Source organism: Vombatus ursinus, unplaced genomic scaffold, assembly GCF_900497805.2.
Source record: "Vombatus ursinus unplaced genomic scaffold, bare-nosed wombat genome assembly UNPS02014801.1, whole genome shotgun sequence".
NCBI lineage: Eukaryota > Metazoa > Chordata > Mammalia > Diprotodontia > Vombatidae > Vombatus > Vombatus ursinus.
In genome coordinates, this window is record NW_020954579.1 from 745,130 (window position 1) to 770,084 (window position 24,955).

General features: G+C 38.1%; 1 protein-coding gene and 1 non-coding gene across 2 annotated transcripts; both read left to right on the top strand.

Annotated features, from left to right (window-relative positions):
- The first annotated feature begins 685 nt into the window (after nucleotides 1-685).
- Nucleotides 686-21,665, top strand: SMARCE1 (SWI/SNF related, matrix associated, actin dependent regulator of chromatin, subfamily e, member 1). The gene is made up of 11 exons (XM_027872865.1): nucleotides 686-756; nucleotides 2,703-2,754; nucleotides 2,933-2,976; nucleotides 6,159-6,263; nucleotides 13,677-13,757; nucleotides 13,934-14,065; nucleotides 14,157-14,328; nucleotides 15,132-15,304; nucleotides 16,155-16,256; nucleotides 17,071-17,326; nucleotides 21,393-21,665. The coding sequence occupies exons 2-11, from the start codon at nucleotides 2,748-2,750 to the stop codon at nucleotides 21,602-21,604; spliced, it is 1,284 nt and encodes a 427-aa protein (XP_027728666.1). The 5' UTR covers nucleotides 686-756; nucleotides 2,703-2,747; the 3' UTR covers nucleotides 21,605-21,665.
- LOC114051213 lies at nucleotides 20,722-20,828 on the top strand. The gene has a single exon (XR_003570129.1). It is a non-coding gene; the product is annotated as a U6 spliceosomal RNA (small nuclear RNA).
- Nucleotides 21,666-24,955: the final 3,290 nt, after the last annotated feature.

A 24,955-nucleotide genomic window follows, 5' to 3' on the forward strand; every position in this document is an offset into this window, starting at 1 on the left:
TATGTTTTATCCTTCAAATCTCTCCCAGCTCTGAATCCTAAAAGTCCTAACCCCACCCTCCAGTGCGGGTCACCCCTCCTTCATGCCCCGCTAGTTCAAGAGTTTATTTGCTGCTGACATACATTTTGGCTAGGACACAGAGAGGTAAGTGGCTAACACTGCGCTCAGCGCAGAGAACGAGTGAGCAGTCCTCACCTCACCGTCCCGCTGCAAAACTCGCTGAGCTAGGGTGACGCGCACGCATGCATAAGTGTACACGCACGCCCACATTCTTACGCCACGGTGAGTCTCGCCCCCTCCCCCAGCTCGAGACTGAGAGGCTGTGCGAGCGCGCGCTCTGGGCCACGAGGTGCCTCATTCGCCACGCACTCAACGCCTCCTCGCGCTGGCCACGCCTCCAGGAGCGGCTGCGTTTACGCTTCCAACTGGGCCTCTTCCTATCTATGAGCTGTCGTCTTCCTCCCCGCCCCTCCCATTCTCGCGCCTGTGGCGAATCTGCGCCCCTTTAGAAAAACTCCGGAATTCGAGAAACTCTAAGGGAAAAGAGAGACGAACTCGGTGCCAGATACTTCTTCACCCGGCAATGCCGCGGCTTCGTGCCCTTCCTTCCTCCCAGGAGCCGCCGCTGGCTCAAGTTCCGAGTCCAACCGTGTGTCGAAAGTGCGACCGCAAAAGCGGCGGCGCGGCGCGAGGGGGCGGGGCCTGCGCGGGACAAAGGAAGAGGAGCCGGAGCGGCGGCCTTTCTCCAGAGTCCGGGTAAGTGAAGCAAGACGGGGCCACAGAGCCGGGGGTGAAAGCCCCGCGGCGCCCCTGCCTCTACCCCGAGCCTGGGATCAAGCTGGGCGGCGCGGGCGGCTGTGAGGCCTGGTGGGAGGGAGTGAGGCCTAGGGCGGCCCCAGCTGCAGTAGCCTCTGGAGCCTGTTGAGGTCCCGGCAGCCCGCCGGCCGGGGACGGGGAAACCGGAGCTCTTTGTCTAGGCCGCTGTCCCAGAGGAGCCACTCTATCCGTGTCGGTCTCCTAACTAAGAATTTAAATGTGGAGGCCTGGGTGGGAGGGACGAAGTCTAACTCCCATCCCCTGGGAGCCACCCGGTTCTTCCACTCCTCTTCCCAGAAGTGCGGCCGGAGTCTGGCCAAGCAGGCTCGAAGGTGACGGCTTGACTGAGGGCGTTAAGTAAAGGAATACTCCATAGCCAGAGCTCCATAACATCTGCATGCTCCTCTTCCTTAAAAATGGGGAAATTCCCTAGAGTAACTGAGGCTAGATCCACCAGGAATTCCAATCCCGTTGTAGACATGGTCCCACCCCCTTGTTGAGGTGATACATGCCCCCCCAAATCATCTTTGTCTGATGCATTCATTCCACATTGCAGTCACTGGGTGTGATGCTGGGTGAAAGTTATCCTGTAATGGTTAGGGCCTTTACTAAAGGGATCCTTAACTTTGTCATTTTTCTAATTTTTTTTTTTAGCTTTCCCATTTATATGTACTTAGAATGAGATATTTCTTTTTAAGATAAACACAATCATAACTTATAAGTCTAGAACTGGAAAGGACCCTAGAGGCCATCTAATCCAATCTCCTCCCCCTACCCCTCACCCCACCCCTATCATTTTACAGATGGGAAAGGTTACACAGGTAAATAAATAGTCAGATGTGGAATTACAAACCTGGTTCTCTGACTCTAGAGACAGTGCTCTGTCCATTGTACTGTGATGCCCAAAGCGTTTAGTTACTTTATGCTCATAAATCCTTTGTCCAATCTCAGGAATATAATAAAATGAAATACTATTATTTCTGTGAAACTTACAGTTAATTAAAACAAATATACAGGATCATAGGATTTAGTCTTGCAAGGAACTTTAGAGATCATCTAATTCAAAGATTCTTAAAACTTTTTGTCTGTCATGGACCCCTTTGGCAGTGTGGTAAAGCCTTCCCAGAACAGTATTTTTTTAAACAAAATGCATAAGATTACAAGGAAGCAAAGGAAACCAATTCCATTGAAATACATGTGTCAAAGTATTTTTTAAAACAATTTTATGAACTCCAGGTTGAGAACTCTTGATCAAGTCTGATCACCTCCTTTTGCAGATGAGAAAATTGAGGCCCAGAGAGGGTTAAGTGATTTTCCCAAAGTCATAGCACAGATTTGTGATTTAAAACCTAAGACCTTTGATTTCAGATCCATAGCTCTTATGTAGCATAGCTGCTTCTCTTTTTGATTAGTTGTAGTTTTCCCTTAAGAGTAGAAATTCGTACTCTTTACCCAGTTTCAAAATAGTAACAAAGAGCAGTTTCCAGGGTACTAAATATAAAGCAACTGCTGATTAGCTATGTTCTTTCTACTATTAATTTTTAAAAGGAACATCTTTACATTTGCTTACGTTATCAGCAGATATTTCTTGAAATGAGAATAGCTCAGTAATTTCATAGAATTTCAGAATAAACTTTTAAAAAATATTGTACTAGTCCAGTCACTGTTATTTTCCCCCAATAATTTGGAATAGTCATTTTAATTCTGGAAAATAAGCTTCCAAGTCATATTCTTATAGGATTTTAAAAAAAAAAAGGAAAAAAGGAAAAATTTGGAATTGTTTTACCCAGAAACACTATTTTATTTATCATATTCTTTGACTGCTTAGGAAAACATTCTCTCATGCATACTTTTGATTTTCTTTGTTGTTTTGTTGTTTTTTTTAGTGTCCCAAGTTCATTGTTAAGGGACTGAGAGCTTAATCTTCCAAAATGTCAAGTAAGTTTCATTTTTTCTATTTATCAAACTATGTGAATAAGGGACTAATGCCCTAGCAAATGGGAATTCCAAAATATTCTTTCTCAAATTTTTCTTCAAAACAGGGCCATTGGTAGTTTTGTTGCTTAGTGTTATATCTCCGTTGTTTACAAGAAGTTATTTATTTTCTTTCAAACAGAAAGACCATCTTATGCCCCACCTCCCACCCCAGCTCCTGCAACAGTAAGTTTTAATTTTCTTGTTAATGTAATAGCCAAGTCTGGCCTTGCTACAAAAACCCAGATGTCTTCCAGTAGCAATCACTCAGTAATACAGCAACCAGAATGAAAACATTTCATGTAAAAATAGTATTTCCTACTAAATATTTAAAATCTCTTCACATCTTGCCTTGAACTAACCCTGAAATTTTAAAAGAATAAACTGCCAAGATACAGTGATCTCTCAATTGCAAAATAAATTCCTGATGGTGAGTTTTTCTTGTACTGAGAAAAAGTAAAGACCCTGTGATAATCATAATTGTAATTTCATCTCTTTTATCTTGGCAATAGTCATCATTTAAAAAGAAATCATAGAATTTTAAGCTTAAAGAGTCCTTAGAGGTCATCTAGGTTAATCCCATTCATCATTTTATTAAATGAAAAAACTATTGGGTTTTACCCATTAGAACATTCCATTTTCTGCACTAAAAAAAAATTTGCCTTCAGCTGGTTGTTGCTTATTCCCTTCTGTCCATAATTCTTTTTTTAAAAAAAAAAGTCACGTAGGCATTTTTAGAATAGTGAAATCCCTAGTTTAATAACAACCCTCAAACACTTGCTAAACCTTTTCATTTCATGCTGTTTAGGGAAGTACTGTGTTACAGATGGGCCATATTATATTAGATTAATAGCATTGTTACATTTCATTAAATAATACCTTACTGATCTGAGAGATAGTCACAGTTACAATGGAGTAACTTATTTATTCAGCAAGATCTGGCCCAATGCATATGAGACCCTTCCCTGGTCAACATGAAAGTAATTGCCCAGTCTGCAAATCTGTTTTTGAACAGTTAGCACTTCAGACCTCAATAGACCTGATTCTTTGGAGTTTAAGAAACATTGAGTTAGTTCACTGTATCACAAACCCATGTACATAAAACCTCTATGCCCATATATCAGATTATTTTGAGCTTTTGCATTGCACTAATAGTAGATTCTTTATGTGTTACTACTAATGTGCCTTTCCTCCATCAGAAAGTCACTATGGTAATTGCTTCAGCTTACCTATGTTTTATTTACATTTATTAGCAATTTTTTTGTCCTCTATGTAGTGAGATCCTTTTAAAATAATTTAAAAATCGTATTGCATGCTTTCAAATAGGCCAACTTACACAAGTCTTAAGCAGTCACAAATGTGAATGTTTCTGTGTCTTACAGACAAATGGCTCTGAGGGGTCTGTGGAGTATATTTCCCTCCCCTTAAATCAAAAAACATTTATTAACAAGCTATCTCTATGGTACTGTATTACGCACAATGCAGATGAAATTGAACAAATGTTTACAATCTAAATGTACTTTAGTTTTGAAATTGATATGGTCTATAACATTTCAGCTTCTCATTTTAGTTCTGTAGTTCCCTTGGTTTTGTTTTTTCTTATGTTATTTTCTTATAATAATTCCCATTATTTTTGTAACCTATTGGAAGTATCTTGTTGATAGAAATAGTCACTTTTAGCCAGTGTTTAGATAAAAACTCAAATTTTCTTATATGTAGTTCTAAATGTTTCACTTTAAAATTCAGCAACTGAGAAATCACATGTTTTTTCTATTGCTAAAATACAAAACTGCATTTCTGCCTGTCTTGACAAAGTTTTACATTGTTGTATCATCATAATGTTGCCTTAGATACTGATTGGCAAGAATTCTGATAACTTAACATATTGATGTCAAATTAATGGCTCTTTTCCCTCACTTTCTTCTGTTCTCCCACCAAACTGTACTACTCAGAATAAATGCACCTCATCGCTAACATTTGCATTTCTTCTGGGCTGTGACTCAATAAATTGTTTTTTGCGTCTTCCATAATAGGAAAGACTAGGAGTTGGTCAACTGCTACTTCTCCTAATATTTCAATTCAGTATTTCTTTGTACACTGTATTTAGACACTCAGGTTGGGTCACAACAGGTTATTTTGAAACTTGTTTATATTTTGCACTAATAACAGTTGAATCAAGGTGAGTTTATGAATTGGGTGTCTACATTATACAAGGCTAAACTTGTGAACCAAATGTTCAGATGAAATGGTTGTCGTTAGCTTGTTTTGGTTTTGAGTTTCATAAGAAAAGAATTTACTACTTTTAGTTTTCTCTGTTGCATTCTCTTTATGCATCTTTGTTGTGATTCTCATGAACATTGGACATATTTATATTAACTGATAGCAATCAGATGAGGCTCCTGTGTGTAAAGAACTTAGGGCCATTTAAGATCCCATTTCACTGTACTAACAAAACACAACGTTTCTGCTGCAAAAATCTTAAAATGTCTAGTGCTACCAAAGAACTAAGTAGGAATAGAAAAACTAAAGACTATTATGTAGGGATTGATTAAAGAAGTAGTACACTTTGAGACAAAATTCAGGAAGTGTTCAAGACTGAACTCTAGAAGACGCATCAAAGAAGAGGAAGTGGAAGAAGAAAAAGGAGCTTATAAAAGTGACGACTTTTTTTTTTAAGAATAGGATGTAGCCCAAAAAGAAAGTTTAAACAAAATCCATGCATTTCTTACAAGTCTTTGTTTTTAAATCATGTGTTTGACATCCATTGAATTCCACAAGGTATGTTCCCCTGTATTTGGGAACCCCCGGTCTTAGTTAAGAAGGTGCTTGTCATTTCTCATATTTACATGCAATTATATTTTATATATATACATATATATATCTTAAAAGCAGATCCATTGCTTGTTTTTATTTGTGTGTTTGGTAGATGACATCATTGGTGGTGTCCACATAATGCTTAACAGTGTGCTGTCTTGTATGTAAAATGTTCCTGGACTCTGGTGTATCATGTTTCCAGGCCTCTTGTCTCAAAATACCATATATCCCTGACTTCTGCCATTTAATAGCCTAAATTAGAATGTATGTCTTTGTCATTTTTAGACCCATGCCCATTTTAGTTGATTATAAAGTAATTCTGAATCTGTAGTAAAACCTAAATGCTTTATCTGCCAAAAGAAAAACAAACCTGCAAGCAGGTTTCTATTGGAGTTGTTTCTGTATTGAAAAAGCCAACCAGACTGCAACCCATCATTTGCTTGTTTAAGTTTAGGTTGCTTTTGCATGCCATATGCAGATCATTTTTCATTTCTGTGTTTTCCTCGTTTGAGCTCATTTCTCATTCGTGTTTTTGTCTCATTTGTTTCCATCAGCAAATGCCCAGCACACCAGGGTTTGTGGGATACAATCCATACAGTCATCTGGCCTACAACAACTACAGGCTGGGAGGGAACCCGGGCACCAACAGCCGGGTCACGGTAGGAGAATCAACTATTACAGCATCCAGCAGACACCTGGAATTGACCAGAAATGGCTTCAATTAGGTCCTTCCAAATCATGGATACAGCCATTTTAAAAAATTGACTACAAAATTAACTTTGCTTTTTCCAATATTTTGTGCACTTCCATTGTAATATTTTACATTCCCCCAAAATGGAGTTGTGGGGAAAAAAAATACTTGCAGCAAAAGAATAACTTGTTCTACTTGATCAGTAGGAGGAAGCCTAAATACTGAACTCACTTACTGAAAGTAGAAAAAACCATAAATTTTTGTAGATTAAACATCTCCTTTTAAGCTAGAGAGGTATATAAATTTCGTCTGATGTTTTAGAGATTAAAGAGCTAGTTTTCTAATTAAGAATGCAACCCATTGAGTAGGCTAGGTAAGGGATAGTGAGCATTGTCCTGGTCTGCCAGAAACTTGAGGTTTCAGGTCCCACTGCATTATACTGGCAGTTCATTTGTTCATTGGGTTTAATAACAGATCCCTAAGCAGCCACCAAAAGGAAGCAAACCTACTTCTCTTCATTTGAAAAGATAAAGCTTTTGATGTCGCCTCTGCTGTGTAAAAGGAAGTAAATCTTTCAGGTCAAAATTTGATGAACAAATATGAACATCCATTTCCAGGGTAGGGAGAAAACGGAATGTAAGAAATAGATGTTTCAAAACTTCTTGTGCTATTTAATTTAAATGAAACTTTAGTATGTTATTAAAGGATTTGATGGCATTAAATTCAATATGAGGCTGGTCCCATACAAGTAAATTTAGTTATTAAAGAAGCAAAAGTACCTTACCTTAAACTTATAAATTATTTAAGAAGAGATCAAAAAGCCAAATTATTTCCAAATACTTAAGTATAATGTTAATTAAAACTTATTCATTGAATGGCTGTTACTGTTGAATTATTTTCTAACTTTAGGAGTAAAATGGATTATGGTAACCATAAAAGAAACCCTCTCACCCTGTAGTAAACTGTGAGCAGAAGCTTGGTATTATCAAAATTTGTGTCTATCTTGCTAAGTTCATTACTTGGCTTGATAGGTTCCTCTCGTCTCAGATTTTTCATTGTTTCTACATGATTTGTACTTCACAAGCATATCAAGTTTTATGTGCCATGCCTATTTCATGGTATTTTAGAAGAGAATGCTAAGTGTGTGCATGTGTGTATGCATTCCTTAATGCATACAACTTTTATGTACATTTTTGTTTTCCTAAGCCTGGGTGCATAACTGAAATGGCAAGACTATGAAAGATTGATAATATGTATATATTTAATTAAGGGGAAAAAACACAATCTATATTAGTTAATTCAAAATACTGGCAGAAAGTTATGCAAGCAGCAAATTCAATGGAATAATCAATTTAATACCATGTTCTACAGTCAGCTCTTGATTATCAGTACTGTTGGTGTCTGTAATCTCAAAATAATTTCTTTTTACTTTGAAATGCATATTGTACTTAAAAGTGAGTGTGTCTGACATGTGAACTCATTGTCCACCGAGTAATAAGGGAACACTGAAGATTACATCAGGAAGAGCTGGACAACTGCTGTCCTGGCTCTAGTCCCTTTTCCTCTACTCCGTCCTGGTGATTGATATCTTAGAACAGAGCATTTGGAGTGAATGCTGACTCTAGGGTGGGCTGGTATGTAAATGGTTGAGTTTAGGAATTTGTGGTTCTTTGGGTTCTTTTTTAGTTGCTTTCTTTATATTTTTCCCTGTGGATGAGAGATTTAGGTATTAACTAACTAAGCTTTAATAGGGCCTTGCACTGAGCAACCTTTTAAATCAAGCTATTAATTTCAGTTGGGCAGCTTCAAACATTGTGGACATGAACTCTGGGGCATCTGTTCTCTTGGTTCTTAGCTCTCAACTCTTTAAAATTGGTGATCTAAATACTCTACAAGTATTTAACACTATCTCTGCTGTTATCTCTGAACCCTTAATAGGTTCAGTCCTGTATGAATTTTGTATTTCTTTGTTTTTTACCCTCACTGGAATCTAACTAAAAGATTTTTTTAGAATAATTTTCACCCATTATGTTCACCTGCTTGAGTACTTTTTCATAACTTTGGGCACATCTGTTGGGTGTTATAGGAACCATAAAGGCACAGTTGTTAAAAGTTGAGAGCCTTCAGACCAAAAGGAAAAAAGTGACAGTGGAAAGATCCTGAAGTAGCATAAATATGTTCACCTTTATCGTCTATGTTGTTAGTATTTGTCAGACTATATTAGAATAATAGAAGGTAAGATGAGAACTGAGGCCCAGACAAATTAACTTGCCTACAAACACAGGCTAGTTAGTGACAGAGCCGGCCTTAGAACCTAGGTCTCCCAACTCCAATGCCGGTACTTTTTCTACCATACTGTAGTGCCGAAAGCCAAAAGAAAACATAGTTCTTCTCAAAGGACCCCATAAAAGTAGAAAAAGCCCTTTAGAGAGGACCCTTTGGGCTTGATGCAAATGATCATATAATGGGAGGCAGGACTTGAAACTCAAAACTATTTATGCTTGTGTGTGTGAACTGACCTCCGAAAACATATAAATAGAGTCTTTGACATAGGCTTGTATTCTTATTTGATAAAACAACTCTGTGAGACAGGTGATACAAATACTTCATTGTCTGGATAAGGAAACTGAGGACTGAAGAAGTTATTTCATCTGCCCAGGGTGTTATGACTAGTAAAAAACAGAAATGGGACTTTAGTCCTTGGTTTCTGACACTTTAATTCAGTATTCTTTTAGTTAACCCATTTCTTTTCTTTTTTCTTTTTTTTAAGTTAACTCATTTCTAATATTGTTCACTTAGGAATTTTAAAACCACCTTCTTGATTGCCCACCTATACTTGAGAATCTCCTTCTAAATTTCCATTTGTAAGTCAGCAAGCATGTTTTAAGTGCCTGCTGTATGCCAGAACCAGAAACAACCTAGAAAAAAAATTTGTCTCTATGCTCAAAGCTTTATTTTCATATTTTAATCTGAAAAATCCATTTAAGATTTGAAGATAACAAATCAATGCAAGAGATCCCTAAGAAATGATGCAGGGCAGTGGAAAGAGCCCTGAGGTTAAGTTCAGAGTCAGGAAATGTGGACTCCAATCTTTGTTCTATTCCTAAGAAGCTCTGTGTCTTTGAGCAAGTTACAAGTTACTTCTATGGATCTTAGTTCTTCCTTGATAAAATGGAAGGTATGATTGAGCAAGGTCATTTGTTTCATCTCTTTCTGTGAGCTCCCCTCAGTCTATGTTAAAACCTTGTGACCTTGTTTCCCTTCTTTTTCAATCTATAGACTAAACAAATACTACATTTCTACAGGCACTGGTGAAACTTTTTTTTTAATTCTTATGATAGCAATCAGCTCTTCACAAAGAATTGTGAAGTCAAAATAATTCATAGCTTGGATCAAGGTGTTTTAATACAAAGTGTCACAGAAATTTCATCTTATCAGTTTTAGAGCAGTAACACATACACATACAGTTTTAAAATAATAAATACCTCACCTATTCTAAACATCTGAAAACCAAAGATTACCCAAAAAAATATTACGAAAAGGATCTCTGTGAGCAAGAAAAATAGATGTCCTAAGGTCCTCATATTAAAGCTCAGGCATTTTGCTACGGGGATGGGGCTACATGACTTCCTTCAGGATCTATTTTAGTCTCACTTTACCTGTAGTTCTACTAAAGTTGATTATCTGGTTTCCAAGATTAGAAAAAAAATTAGAAAAGATGAGAGAGGAACAATTACAGCCCAGCTTTCAGCCATACCTACCACAAAGGGCCCTGAGATTATCATTGTATCACAATATACCATCTAAAGTCGTCAAGAAAAAGTATCTTCTGTTTCGGTGGGTGTATCTAAAAATTACCTAAATATTTTCATCCAGAATAGTTAAGAGGCTTGAAAGCATAAAAGGTGTTAAAATACTGTTGATGGGGTAAACCCTGAGCCAGCCAGAAAATAGCTATCAAGAATAACTTGTTTCCTAAGAGTTCTTAGTAATGGGGTTTTACCATATTTTATGCAAATTAGCCAGTTATAAGTAGGGAAAACTTCCTGTGTGCTAATGTTTTGAAAATATGACTCGGGAAATGGGTAAAAATCTATTAGGAAAAAAAGATCACTAGTGCAATCTTCCTTAAGAAAAAATAGTCAATCCTCTAGATCCTTATGTGGACAAAAACTACCACAATTTTATCTTTAAAAGTGTTTCTGATTTCTTTCTAAAAGCTTAGAAATATGGGAATGTTAAGGTTGTCTTTCTACCTGTCTATTCTCTTATTTCCTTCTCTGGAACCCAAGCAATGTAGAATTATGAGTGTAGTGGTTTTATTGCTTGGAATAACATTCTTATTTACTGGAACTTGAGGATTTTTGCCCCGGAAGTGTTTTAGAATCACATGGCACAAAATTGCAAAAAAGCAACTTCCAATTTTTTTCTTTTTTAAATAAAGATACCCTTCTTTGAGTAATAGTTTTTAGAAATGTGTAGATATCTTTTTAGATGCCCCACTCTGGTGATAGGCCCAAAAGTTGCCAGTTTGCTTTACAACTTAGGGTAAGATTTTCATAATTTGAGTGCAATATGGGTTATGTCAGTTTACTTGTACTCTACTTGTTCCCATTATATTCAGATAATAGCTGCTGCCAGAGCTGCAGTCAGTCAACTAGCATTTCTTAAGCGTCTACTATGTACCAGGGATTTTACTTAAACACTGGAAATACAAAGGCAATGACAGAGTCTCTGCCCACAAGGAGTTCACAGTCTAATGGCAGAGACAAGGTGCAAATAACTATATACAAACAAGATGATTGACAGGATAAATTGGAGATAATCAGCAGAGGGAAGGGATTAACAGGACTGACATGGGGAATCAGGAACAAAGGTTTCTCATAGAAGATGAGGTTTTAGCTTATACTTGAGGAAAGCCAGGGGACAGATGAATGAGAGCATTCCAAGCATGGGGAGTAGCTAATGGAAATGCTCAGAGTCTGGAGGTGGAGTATCTTGTTCAAGGGACAGCTAGGAGGTCAGTATCACTGAGGCGAGTGGGGAAGAGGGAGACGGGATAGTGTTAAGGTATAATAGGACTGAAGGGGGGTGGGGGAGCAGGTTGTTTAGGGCTTTGAATGCCAAACAGAGTTTTATATTTGATCCTGGACATGATGGTGAGGTACTAGAGTTTATTGAATGGCAGGGGTGAGGGATTCAGATTTGCATTTTAGGAAGATTAATTTGACGACTGAACAGGTGAGCTAGAGTGGGGTAAGGCTAGAGGCAGGGAGACCAACCAGTAGGCTATTTATTGTACCAGTCCCATCTTGAGGTGATGTGGTCCTACACCAGAGCAATAGCAATATCAGAAAAAAGAAGTGTGTGTATTGTTCAAGAGATGTTACAGATTAAAACGCTGCAGGCTAAGAGACTCCTTCCACCCCCTTTCAATTCAGTTGGAATGTATTGTTATCCAGTTAACCTCATGTGAAGCAATCGTTGAAAACAAGAACCAGAGATATGGTCTGTGTTGTATAGTCTATATATTCCCTTACTTATAACTTTGTTTTTAAAAGAAAATGCGTTCAGCATACCAAACTTACAAATGAATTTTACAAATTACACATTTAAAATGTAGTATATTCATATGTTGGAGCCTGACTTCACTCCTCCATTCCTGCCATTTTAATATTTCTCATTGTTATGGGGAGTTCTTGAAACCTTAGACATTCAGAGAAGGGGAGGGAGGGAGTGAAAATTTATTAAGCAGCTACTATTTGTCAATCACTGTTTGCTTTACAAATACCTCATGCAATCCTCACAGCAACCCTAGGAGGTAGGTGCTATTATTAGCATCATTTTATAGTTCAGGGCACTGAGGCCAGCAGAAGTTAAATGACTTGTCTAGAGCAACAAAGCTAGTAAGTGTCTGAGGTGAGATCTGAGTTTAGATCTTCCCGACTCCAAGGCCAGTGTTCTATCAACTGGGCCACCTAGATGCCTCCAAGGACAAGGGCCCCAAAATAACTTCTTGGACCTGAGGTCATCAGCCATCTAACACAGTTATTAATCATGTGGTGAGAATCCTCTACTTAGCTCTCCCTCTCCCCTTACTTTGCTTTCTTTTTCTTTCTTTTCTTCCCTCCCTTCCCCTTTATTTCTTCTTTCCCCTAAATCCCTTTTCTATCCCTCTGTTTTCCTCTTCTCTATAATTTACATGAAAATCACTTTTGTGTGATATGGAGCTTTTTATAGTTGACATAGCTTTCAGTCTCCAAATACCTTAGAACCCTGTGTCCTTTAGTTCCCCCTTACCTATAATTTTTTTCCCTATTCACTAGAGAGAAAGAGGTGAACTTTATTCTATATCTTATTAACTAGTTTAGCCCCTCAAATACTTGAAGATTGCTATCATGTCCCACTCAAATGTTCTTCTGTTCAGGCTAAACACATCCAACTCTTTTAGCATATCCTTGTATAAAATGGTTTTCCCATCCTACTTAACTTTGATCTTCACTGCCTCAGTCTCCTTCTTAAAATGTCTCCTGGCATCAAACAAAATATTCAGAACAGTACAAGCGATAGAATTGGGATCTATCTTGTTCTAAACACTCTTTGCCTTAAGGCAACCCAAGATCCCAGGGTTTTGGCTTGTCACATTGTTGACTTTTTTTAAGCTGGTAAAGCCCCCAGAGCTTTTTCGAATGAATTACTATATAGTCATTTTCCCCCCACCCTGTACTTATGCCATTGATTTTATTTAAACCAAGTATAAAACTGAGGATTGAAAGGTAACCAGTTTCTAAGGTTGGTAAGTAAAGGTTTGGGTATTTTGGTTGTTGATTTGGTCTGGAGTCAGTTTGGTTTTTTGTTTTGTGGGGGGGGTGGGGGGGTTGTTGGTTGGTTTTGAAGTTGGAATTCTACTAAGTCTAGGTACTATGCTGGTGGTTATAAAACAAGGACAAAGCAGCCTATCAGCAGACTAGGTATGTCTGGTAAGTTCTGAGGAGGCTCAGGGTTTGGTGCAGATAATCAAGTGTTGACTGTATGTCGTAGGAACCAAATGTTTGTAAATTAAAGGACATAGAATGCCAGTTGGTGTTTCAACTGTAAGTCATTTCCATATTTCTGATGTCTACATCATTTCATGCTGCTTTGTCTTTTCTCCTTACCACCTTTTTAGTTTTAGTATTAAAGCTGACAAAGCAGTGTACCTTCAGAGACATTTCCTTGGTTTTCTGGTAATGCCTTTGTGAAGATATGTTTCAGTGGAGAAAACTGAATCTAGTATCAGTGGACAAGTAGACAAAATACTTTTTTTATGTATGTCTATTTCCAGGTTGCCATATGCTACTATTTGCAACTGATTATCCAGTTCTTTTTTTTTTTTTTACAGGCTTCCTCTGGCATTACAATTCCCAAACCCCCAAAGCCACCAGATAAGCCTCTGATGCCCTATATGAGATACAGTAGAAAGGTGGGTACAAAATATCAAGAAGTGGAATCTTTGTTTCTTCTTTTAAGTGTAATTTCAAACCTTAATAATGGTTTTAAATGTTGGCTTATATGTCTTTTTTTTTTAAAACCAAGACTATTCGAAAGCCCACATGTCCTTTTAGCCAATATTAAAAATGTGGATGTTTTCTTTTTAAGGTTTGGGACCAAGTAAAGGCTTCCAATCCTGACTTAAAGTTATGGGAGATTGGCAAAATTATTGGTGGGATGTGGCGAGACCTTACTGATGAAGAGAAACAAGAATATTTGAATGAATACGAAGCAGAAAAGGTAATGTGTCAGGGAGTAGGGTAAGAGCACAGAACAGACCATTTGGATATTTTAACCACAAATGTGAAAAACCAATTCTGTCAAATTGCAGATAGAGTATAATGAATCTATGAAGGCCTATCATAATTCACCTGCATACCTTGCTTACATCAATGCAAAAAGTCGAGCTGAAGCTGCATTAGAGGAGGAAAGTCGGCAGAGACAGTCCCGAATGGAGAAAGGAGAACCTTATATGAGCATCCAACCTGCAGAGGATCCAGATGGTAAAAGGGATGGGCTTTTTTAGCTAAGTAATAGGAGATCTTGAATGTTAAGCATAATCCTTCAGGGCCTTTCATTACCACTTCCCTTTGTGTGCTAAAAAATAGTACAGTTGCTGCTATTTCTAGTTTTTCATATTCTTTGTCTCCAGAATACCTGATAAATTTCTCAATTTGTGACCAGGATTTTCTTCCTGAATTTTTGTAAAGGACGAAGAAAGCTGGAGGACCCCCCAGCACAGGCACTTTCTTTTTTCCTATGATTGGTCTTGACTTGAATTAAAAAGAAAAAGGCATTGAATGCAGGGTAGTGTTTGAAGTTAGCCCTTCCCAGGAGTTCTGGAAGCCAAACAATAAATTATATTTTAATTTTATAAATAGACATTTATAGTGCAGTAAGTTCTAGAAATAAAGAAAGGCTCCACTATGTTAACTTCAAAATAACTTACCTACTCTTAAATTCTTAAATCACTTCCAAGAGTGAAACACAAACTCATTCAGTGCTTTGAGCAGCCTCAAGACCAAAAAAGATATGACTTCTGTCTCCCGTTGCACTTCAGCCAGCTCTTTCTCTGGTATTGATTATCATTTAAGAGTTTGTGGGAAACTTCTCACCATGACCCGTGATTTCTGCATGTCCTAGCCTGTGTTTAACATCAGAGTGGCCTCTGCATGGCTTTGTGCTGTAGCATTCTTGGATAAGCCCAGCGCAATTGGTAGCTGGGCAATTAATTGTTGACCTTGCAAATACTGTTCCATGTTTGTGGCTGTGGGTAGCATTTTCACAAACATATTGTTTATTACAGACTATGATGATGGTTTTTCAATGAAGCACACAGCCACTGCCCGTTTCCAGAGAAACCACCGTCTAATCAGTGAAATATTAAGTGAAAGTGTGGTGCCAGATGTTCGTTCAGTCGTTACCACAGCCAGAATGCAGGTTCTCAAACGACAGGTTCAGTCCTTAATGGTCCATCAGGTAAAGACTGCTTATTCAGAAAATATTTGTCACTTGTTGGGTAAAGCTGTGCAGTAGGTGACCTGATTTTGTCCTGTGCATGAAAACACATGTTGAATGCCTGTATATTCAGTTTAACCTCTCTTGAGTTTGGGAAGAGATTAAGGGTGAGGTCTTCCCTTGAGATTTACTGCATAATGATACATCATTTTAAATTGTAGTATGATACCTTGTAATGGGAATTTGTCAATTTTAAAAATAAAGATTAACTTAGATACCTGCCAACTCTGGTATTTTTTTTAATGTGTTTTACTTTAAAGAAATTATTGAAGAGTTTGAGAGTTAATAACAAGTTAACTTGCAATTCTATTGAATAACAACATTAGTAATAACTGACATTTATAAAGCTCTTTAAGCTCTGCAAAGTGCTTCATCTTTTTTCTCAATAACCCTGTGAAGTATGTGCTGTTATTATCCCCATTTTGCAGATGAGAAAACTGGAGCTGAGGCAGTTGGGTTATATGTCCAGAGTTACATAGCTTGATAGTATCAAAGGCAGGATCTAAACCCAGGTCCTTATTCTAGTCTTACACTTTCCGCTATACCACACGGACTCAACATTCACTTCCCTTTCCTGAGTTCAGTATATTAAAAATATTATCTAGACGTGATATATCATAAAAGAATGAAGTGAAAAACTCAAAACTTTTCTTTAATGCCATGCCATTTTAAAAGGGGGGGAGGGGGAACCATTGGAAAAAGCAAGCTGTGTTTTTATAATCAGAGTTTTGTATTGAAGGGGATAGGAACAAAAGGAAAAACTTGTCTGGCTGTTATAAAACACTCGTAGCCTGGATCTTGTGTCTTACAGAGAAAATTAGAAGCTGAACTCTTACAAATAGAAGAACGTCACCAGGAGAAGAAGAGGAAGTTCTTAGAAAGCACAGATTCATTTAATAATGAACTCAAGAGGGTAACAGTTTAATATATTAATTCTATTTGTGATAGGAAATTTTTTTCTTTATTATTTTTGGAACCAACTTTTGATTTCGTTGGCATAGGGAAATCCCTTTGAGAAAAACTCCCAACAAAGGTTGGCAGCAAATGTTCTGCAACCTATGGTTGTATTAGAGTTGCTTGGCACACTGAGAGGTTAAGTGACTTGACATGGTCATACAGCCATTGTGAGTTACAAGTAGGACTTGAACTCAAGTCTTTCTGATTCTGAGCTCAGCTCTTTACTACACAGTGCTGCCCCTCTCCAAATTAATTTTACTATAGTTTTTATCCCCTTTTGAAAGAGGAGTGACTTAACACCAATTTATAACTGCTCATTTATGACAAAATTAGAATTTAGTTTAAATATATTTATATATTATAGTAAAACTGTCAAACAGTATGCATAAGTATGAAGTCTCATCAGATGTGATTCACATGTGACTTCTCATAATGACTAGTAAACCTAGATTTTAGTAACTCAGGATGAGAAATTGAAGTCTTCTACTCACTCCTGTATTTTCATTATATTACTGACTGCTTTGTAATAACAGTTGTGAGAGAACTTTTGGAACCATTAATTTTCATGGCTTTCTTTGTCTCACTGAGAAATAAATGACAGATAACTAGAAACAGTGATGATTTATCTCGCAGAAGGCCTAGATTCACACCTTCTTGTAGGCATGCAATATGACATTTTGTGTATATTTATAAATCCATTTTTAAGCCACATTTACTTGTTTAAAGTGAAACTTTGCTAAGATGGCTGTGTTTTTCCTTCTGACTTGTAGTTGTGTAGCTTAAAAGTGGAGGTGGACATGGAAAAAATAGCAGCTGAAATTGCCCAGGCAGAGGAACAAGCACGCAAACGGCAGGAGGAACGAGAGAAAGAAGCAATGGAGCAGGCAGAGCGCAGTCAGAGCGGTGTTAGTGCCGCTGCCACTGCTGCCGCCACCGCCGCTGCTGCTGCCGCCACCGCTGATGATGACCAGACAGCCAGCAAAGGTGATGAGAAGAAGGAAGAGGAAAGCACTCCGATGGAGACAGGTAGTAACGTCTGTCCTTGTGACACTGTCTAAAGCCCTGTGAAGTGAGGGCAAAGCATACTCCTCCAAGTGTGGGCTGTGGGATATGGTGTTTAACCTTTCCCTTTATACAATTATCCAGAGAGGCCGTAACAGATTAAAAATCTAGTTCTAAGTAAAGGCTTTCAAACAAACTGAACTCCTCTTCTTTCTTCAGAAATTATCAGAAAATAATTGCCGTTTTCTTGTATATAATGACAGGTATCCCCTGGAAAACTTGTAAAATTTTGTAGAATTCACAGGTCTGGTACTGGAAGGGACCTCAGAAGCCATCTAGTCCAATTCTCTCATTTTATAGATTAGGAAACTAAAGCCCAGAGATTATGACTTGCCAAAGATGACAATACTCTAAGGTGGGATTGGAGCCCAGGCCATCTGACTCCAAAGCCAGTGCTGATTTCACTGTTCCACACTGTTTGACAGAGTCCATTTTAAAATTTTCTAGTTCCCTTAAACCTTTACCACCTAGTACCTGCTACCAGTCCTCTCCAATGTACAGGCAGGATCAGTCTGAAAATATTCAGAGAAGCAACCAGATATCCCACTCCTCTCCCAAACCTTAATTCAGAGTAGGAGAGGCATCCTTTAAACCCCCAGGCTTCATATTCAGATATTTTATGTCCTCATTTCACATGTGAAAAGTAAATATTGTCCTTGTAAAAACTTAATTTAGTAGATTAACACTTCAGATAGTAAAATTAAAAGTTTAATTATCTATGTCTCTTACTGTTTAGCATGAACATATTTTTGATCTTGGTAAATTTGGAGAGCAAAGCACATCTTGTGGTTAAAGTAGAGCTTGACAATCAGAATCTTGTTTTCATCAGATTTTACCACTAGACAAAACATACAGTCCTTTGTTTCATTTCATCATTTGTAAATAAGCTCTTGCTTATTTATAAAAGATTTTTTTTCCAGCCCATTAGTGGAAGCAGTAAAGATTTAAAAATATTTGTGAGCCTTCAGATTTATGGGATCTTTTTATATGTAAAATTACTTCTGGGGTCATTTGAGAGACACATCGCTCTCCCAGGAAAAGGGGACCAGTTCCAAACCTTAGTAGGTTATTGGGACTGAGGATTTATATTCTACCTATTTGGTCACTTGGGAGAAATCCATTAAGCTGGAATATCTCCTGGGGAATGAAAAATAGAATCATTAGCACATTGATGACCTATTATGCCCCCTGAAACTGAGGGGGAATAAAGTGTTGTTCTATCAGGATAATGGGAAAAATGCTGGCTCCTAATCCCAGCAGCTTGTTTTTTGTTTAGTTTGGTTTGGTTTAAAGGTACAAATATAAAAAAGAAGAGAGAGACTCAGATGACTAACTTGAGCATAGGATGAGGGACCAATCTTACATTGGGCCACAGCCAAGCAGGAAACCTTAAGAATGGGGCTCCAGAGGCATGCAGAATCATGGCAGGGCCAAGGATTCTCAGAGGACTCTAGGTCAACAATTACAAAACATTCTCCACACAAACAAAGACAGATCAAAATAATTGAAGAATATTAATTGATCATGGGTAGGCCTAGCTATTATAATAAAAATGACAATACTACCTAAATTAATTTACTTATTCAGTGTAATACCAATCAGATTACCAAAGGATAGAGCTAGGAAAAAATAAATTCACCTGGAGAAACAGGAAGGTCAAAGATATCAGGGGAATGGGGGGGGGGGGGTGATACAAAGGAAAGAGGGCTTATCAATACTAGATCTCAAACTGTATTACAAAACAATCTGTTACTGTATAAGAAATAGAGTGATTGATCTGTGGAATGGATTAGGTACACAATATACAGAAGGAAATGAGCGCAATAACCTAGTGTTTATTCAAAGATCCCAGCTATTGGAGTAAGAACTCACTATTTGACAAAAACTACTGGGAAAACTGGACAGTAGTCTGATAGAAATTAGGCATAGACCAGCATTTCACACTATATACCAAATTAAGGTCAAAATGGGTATATGATATGGATAGTTTTGATTATAATAAAATTAAAAGGTTTTTGCACAGATAAAACCAGTGCAGCCATAATTAGAAGAAAAGCAGGAAACTAGGGGAAAATATTTCACAACTAGTTTTTCTGATAAAGGTCTCATTTCTTATATAGGGAATGGGACCAGATTTATAAAAATAAGAGCCATTTTCTAACTGATAAATGATCAGATGATATGAACAGACAGTTATCAAAGGAAGAAATCAAAGTTATCAATAATCACGAAAAAATGCTCCAAATCACTAATAATTTAGAGAAATGCAAATTAAAACAACTCTGAGGTACCATCTCACACCCAGCAGGTTGGCTAACCTGACAGGGAAAATAACAAATGTTAAGAGGGTTGTGTGGAATTGGGGACATGTTGACTGCTGGTGAAGCTCTGAACTAGTCAAGCCATTCTGGAGAATCATTTACAACTATACCAAAGGACTATAAAATTGAATACCCTTTGATCCAGCAATACCACATTCAGTATATTGGGCTATACACCAAGGAGATAAAAGGAAAAGGACCCATATGTACAAAAATATTTATAGCAGCTCTTTTTGTGGTGGCAAAGAATTAGAAATTGAGGGGATGCCCATCAATTGGGGAGTGGCTGAACAAATTGTAATATGTGATTGTGATGGAATAATACTATGCTATAAGAAATGAGAGGAGATGGTTTCAGAAAAACCTGGGAAGATGTAAGAATCGATGCAAAGTGAAGTGAGTAAAACTCGAGAACATTGTACACAGTAACAGCAATATTGTAAAAATTGCCAACTGTGAAAGACTTAGATCAGTGCAATGATCCACCACAGTTCCAAAGGACTAATGATGAAAAATGCTATTCACCTCCAGAGAGACAGCTGATGGACTTCGAGTGCAGATTGAAGCAAATTATTTTCCTTTCTTTTTTTCTTTTTTTTTTTTTCCGGATGGGTGGGTAGGAACGTGGTCAATGTGGAAATGTTTTGCATGATTTAAAAAAAAAGAAGAAAACTCCCAGTTCATAGGTTCATAGATTTAGAATATGAAGGGACCTTGGAAGCCATCTAATCCACCCTCCATTACCCACTCTCTTCCCCCTTCCCCCCCAATTTTGCACATGAGGAACTGACCTAGAGAAGATAAGTTGCTTTCCCAAGATCATTAAAGAGAAATTAGTAAACTTTTGAGCTACCTAGCTAACTTGTGTAGTTTTTTTTTGTGAACACTTTGAACTATTATATGGCCTTATATTGATATTTCCAAATATATATTAGTCTCCTTGTGAGCAAAGCCTAGAAAAAACAAACTTGGTCTGGTAAGTGTGTGACATAGGAAGAAGGGAAAGAAAAGGGATTTAGCATAAGAACCAGGTAATCTGTTCTTACTTCAGTAGCTCATATACTAAAATTAGAACAATGCTGAAAAGATTAGCATGTCCCCTGTGGACAGATGACACACAAATTCATGAATTGTGCCATATTTTTAACACTTGGGACTATTTTGGGGTGGTAGGAGAACTAGGTGATCCAGCTGAGGTTGTGGTGGGAAGGTGAAAGGACAGTGAATTCAGGGTGGGGTGGAAGTTCAGGTTAATTCAGACTCTTCACAGTGTCCTGTGTATAAGGCATAGAATTTATAACTGATAGAGAGGAGACCTGGGCCAGCATAACTGCTTATTAACTTGAGATCTAGATCCCTCTTTGATCTGACGAAAAGGGGATTGGGGTCTCCCGGTTCAAGTTTTCCATAGAAGCTATTAAACCTTTATTCTCATGTTTTAACGGAAAAAGACTGAAGAAAATTGCATTAATAGCTGTCAGACCAAAATCCTTGTTCTTTTATTTTTAACAAGAAACAGCCAAGGACCAAGTATTGGTTGGCTGTTTCTCTGGAATTCTTGATTTAAGGCTTTTGGAACAGCTTTAACATTTAATAACAATATACAATAATAATTTTGCCACATTTCACCCCAAGAACTGCTTGTCAGCATATTTAGGGATAGTAAATCTTAGCCTTCAGACTGACAGTGAAAAAATATCTGATTGCAGAAGAGACACACCCAGAGGAAACTACAGAAAGTCAACAAAATGGTGAAGAAGGAACATCTACCCCTGAAGACAAAGAGAGTGGCCAAGAGGGAGTAGATAGTATGGCAGAAGAAGGGACCAGTGACAGCAACACTGGGTCAGAGAGCAACAGTGCAACAGTGGAAGAACCTTCAACAGACCCTGCACCAGAGGACAGTGAGAAGAAAGAATAAATGTTGAATTCCATGTGTTTTGAATTATTTTTTTTAATGAAATACTGTTTTTGAGTTTTAATGGTGTTTTGTGGTTTGTGTATATGCTCTCTTTGTCCCTCACCAAAGACTACTGCACCACTTAACCTGTGATATCCCTAGTGGTACAATGGCCTTTCTTCAGCAGTTGTGTAGAAATCACTGTTTTCTTCGAACTTTGTTTCTAGTCTTGACTACTTAAAGCCTCAAACTTTAGTGGATGGAAGGAATTTCCATCTCTTTTTATAGAATTAACTTTTGATGCCGTAGACTCGACTCAACTCAACTTGACTCTTAAAGATGCCTTTACATGTTTTACTTGGGTCCTTAGCAAGGCCTCAGCTTTAAACTTTCTTGGTTCCTGTCAGCAGTGTTGAAGCACCCTTAGCCTGCTTATCTCTGCTGAGGCAGGATTTACACAGCTGGATGTTCCATACACCTCACTGGTGTTTTGGCTCCTCAAGTGAGGTATCCTCAGAGATGAGCACCGCAGGCTTTGAGTGGCCTCACCTCCCACACCTGGGCCATGTTCATCTACTGACTATCCCTGTAGGCAACAGGAATAATAGTTAGTGAAATAGGTCACTCCACAGGGACATGAAAAACATGTCATGTTGTATAGTTTGCTCTAATTCATCCAAGTTTCTGTCATGGGAATGAATATCATCCATTTTTAGTTGATCCAGTTAATTCAAGAAACTTTTTTTTTAAACTATCCAAAGATGAAGAAGATCCCAAACTTAAGACAATTCAAAGTGCATTATATAGACTAAAGAGGCCTGGTGGTACAGTGGGCAGAGGGCTGGGCTTGGATCCAGAAAGACCTGGATTTCATTACAGCCTCTCACACTGATTAGCCATTTGACTCTGGACAAGTCTCGTCACCTTTAGAAGTTGAGGCAGTTCCCTAGGACCTACCTGAGTCAGAAAGGTTGAAACTCATCTCCTTTGCAGAGGAAAGTCCCATACTGGGAGTTTCCCACACTGATAACATAATAGATATTTGTGTGTATATAAAATAAGCAGACCTCCTGAAGCAAATAGCCTGTTTCAAAGCACTCAGCTGGGAGTTGTCCATTGATTTTTTTCTTTTTAAGATAACAGGAAACAGTTTTACAATCATATTAGAATTAAAACTTCAAGCTGCAGATTTCCTCAGTCAGAGCCTACCTTTTTGATGCAACTTCATGGAAACAAGACAGTACATGATGAATCTCCTTTATGAAAAGGAAACATTAAATACTGGCATATCCAATGACATGTGTCTTTTTAAAATTTCTAATATAATAAAATGTTTTGGTCTTTCAAGTAGTGTTTTTTATACATGGGTTAACACATGCAAAGTACAACTTAGTTTCATTCCTTGCAATTCAGGAACATTTGTACAAAGGAAGTGACCAACTGGATCACCTCTATGAGATATGGCTAGAAAGGAACAAAATAGCCCACAGACCACAAAGACAATAGGTGTCTTTTACTTTATACCTCATAGAGATTTGTTCTTGACTCTCAACTGTTACAGGCAAAATGTTGGTCTACTCAAAAGTCTGAAGAGCAGGCAGAAGTACAAGGTACCCAAACTGCCTTGGAAAAAGATAGCTGCCCACTTAAACACTAAAAATTAGGCACTCTATTGGGTAATTAGCATTGGAAAGGAGACCTTCACAAAACTATGTAAGCATCCAGATATGAATGCTTCCCTGATGTAACTCAGTCTCAGAAGTCACTCCTCAAATCTAGGTTGGGTCCTCATATAATCAATCACCTTCACCTGCCTCATAGCCTTTTGACCAAAGCTTGTGATTGGTGACATTCAGTCCCACTCTTCATGACCCCATTTGGGATTTTCTTGGCAAAGATATTGGAGTGGTTTACTATTTTCTTCTCCATCTCATTTTATAGATGAGGAAACTGAGGCAAATGGGGTGAAATGACTTGAATCATGCAGCTAGTAACTGAGGCCAGATTTGAAGATGAGTCTTCCTGACTCCAGGCCTGGTGTTCTGTGCACTATGGCGCCACCTAGCTGCCCCATTGGTGACTGGCATAACTACAGATCTCAGAACATGGAGTGTTTTGCCCAGGAATTACCAGTTGTTGAAGGTAGGACAAAGCTTTCCTGTCTCCTTTTTCTGAGATAATGAAACTTGAGGAATTACTGGAAGGTCTCAAGTCTCCACAGAGGAAGGAAATGTCCAAAATAGAAACCTAGCACACATTCCCAGCTGGAAGAAGGCAATCATGGGGGAAAGGGTTATAATGGTATATAAATAGTTTTATTTGTTAATGTTTTGTTTTCTTTCCCAAATGAGATCAAATATCAAATGAGAAAATATATGCCAAGCATTTAGTACAGTGCCTAGCACATAGTAGGCATTTAATATAAAAATTCTTGTTTCCTTTCTTCCAATGTTCTAATCCTCTAGGCTGCAAACTCTGAGGAGATGAGCCTGTGCTGTGAAAGATGATTCTTATTAAGGTATGGGTTTAACCAGCTGGCTTCCAAGATTCCTTCCAATTCAGACAATGTGGTTCCAGCTTTATCAGGATCTCTGAACATTCCTTGTATGTTCTCATAGTCAAAAGACATAGTACCTGGAAGACTGTTTCATACAGCTGTGGAGAGGGCCATTGATTACAAAGCTATCTCTAACCAGCCTCCAATAGTGGAGATTTGTCTTGTCTGAAACTCTGCTACAAACTTGCCTGGGCCCAAAATTGGCTTACAACTTGAGTGATTGTGATGCCAAATTATAGGGCTTGCTTCAGAAAAACCTGAATTACAGTTACAGGGCTATACCTGTAATTTCATTTGTATAAGGAGCCTTAGTTGAGGAATTTCTCTACCAGGGCAGTTTGCAACTTTCTTGCACCTTACAGTCTTAGAATTAACTAGAGCACTGAGAAGTTGAATAAGTAATTTCACACAGTAAGTGTCTGTGGCTGGATTTGAACTCAGGTTTTCCTGACTCCAAGCCTAGTGCTTTTTCTGCTGTGCCACTAGCTGCCTTAAACTTAACTTTGGCTCCACCTCTGATTGGTTGGCATCTCTGAAAGTTTATGTGAATTTCTGCATATTTACAAAGCTAAGCTCAGTTACCATGTGCTTCCAACTCCTGACACAGATTTCTGATTATTCTGTGAATTCCTCTTGCCTGCAATTATTAGAACGCATCTTTGGTTTCTCCCACAAAATGTGGATTATGTTTAAGTCCCCACTGCAGAAACCCTACCATGTTCCCCCACCCTCACCCCAAACCAAACACCACCATGCATGTTCATTCTCTCCACAAAGTTTTAGCAAGTGCACACTTTATCTTCTTCACTGTCACC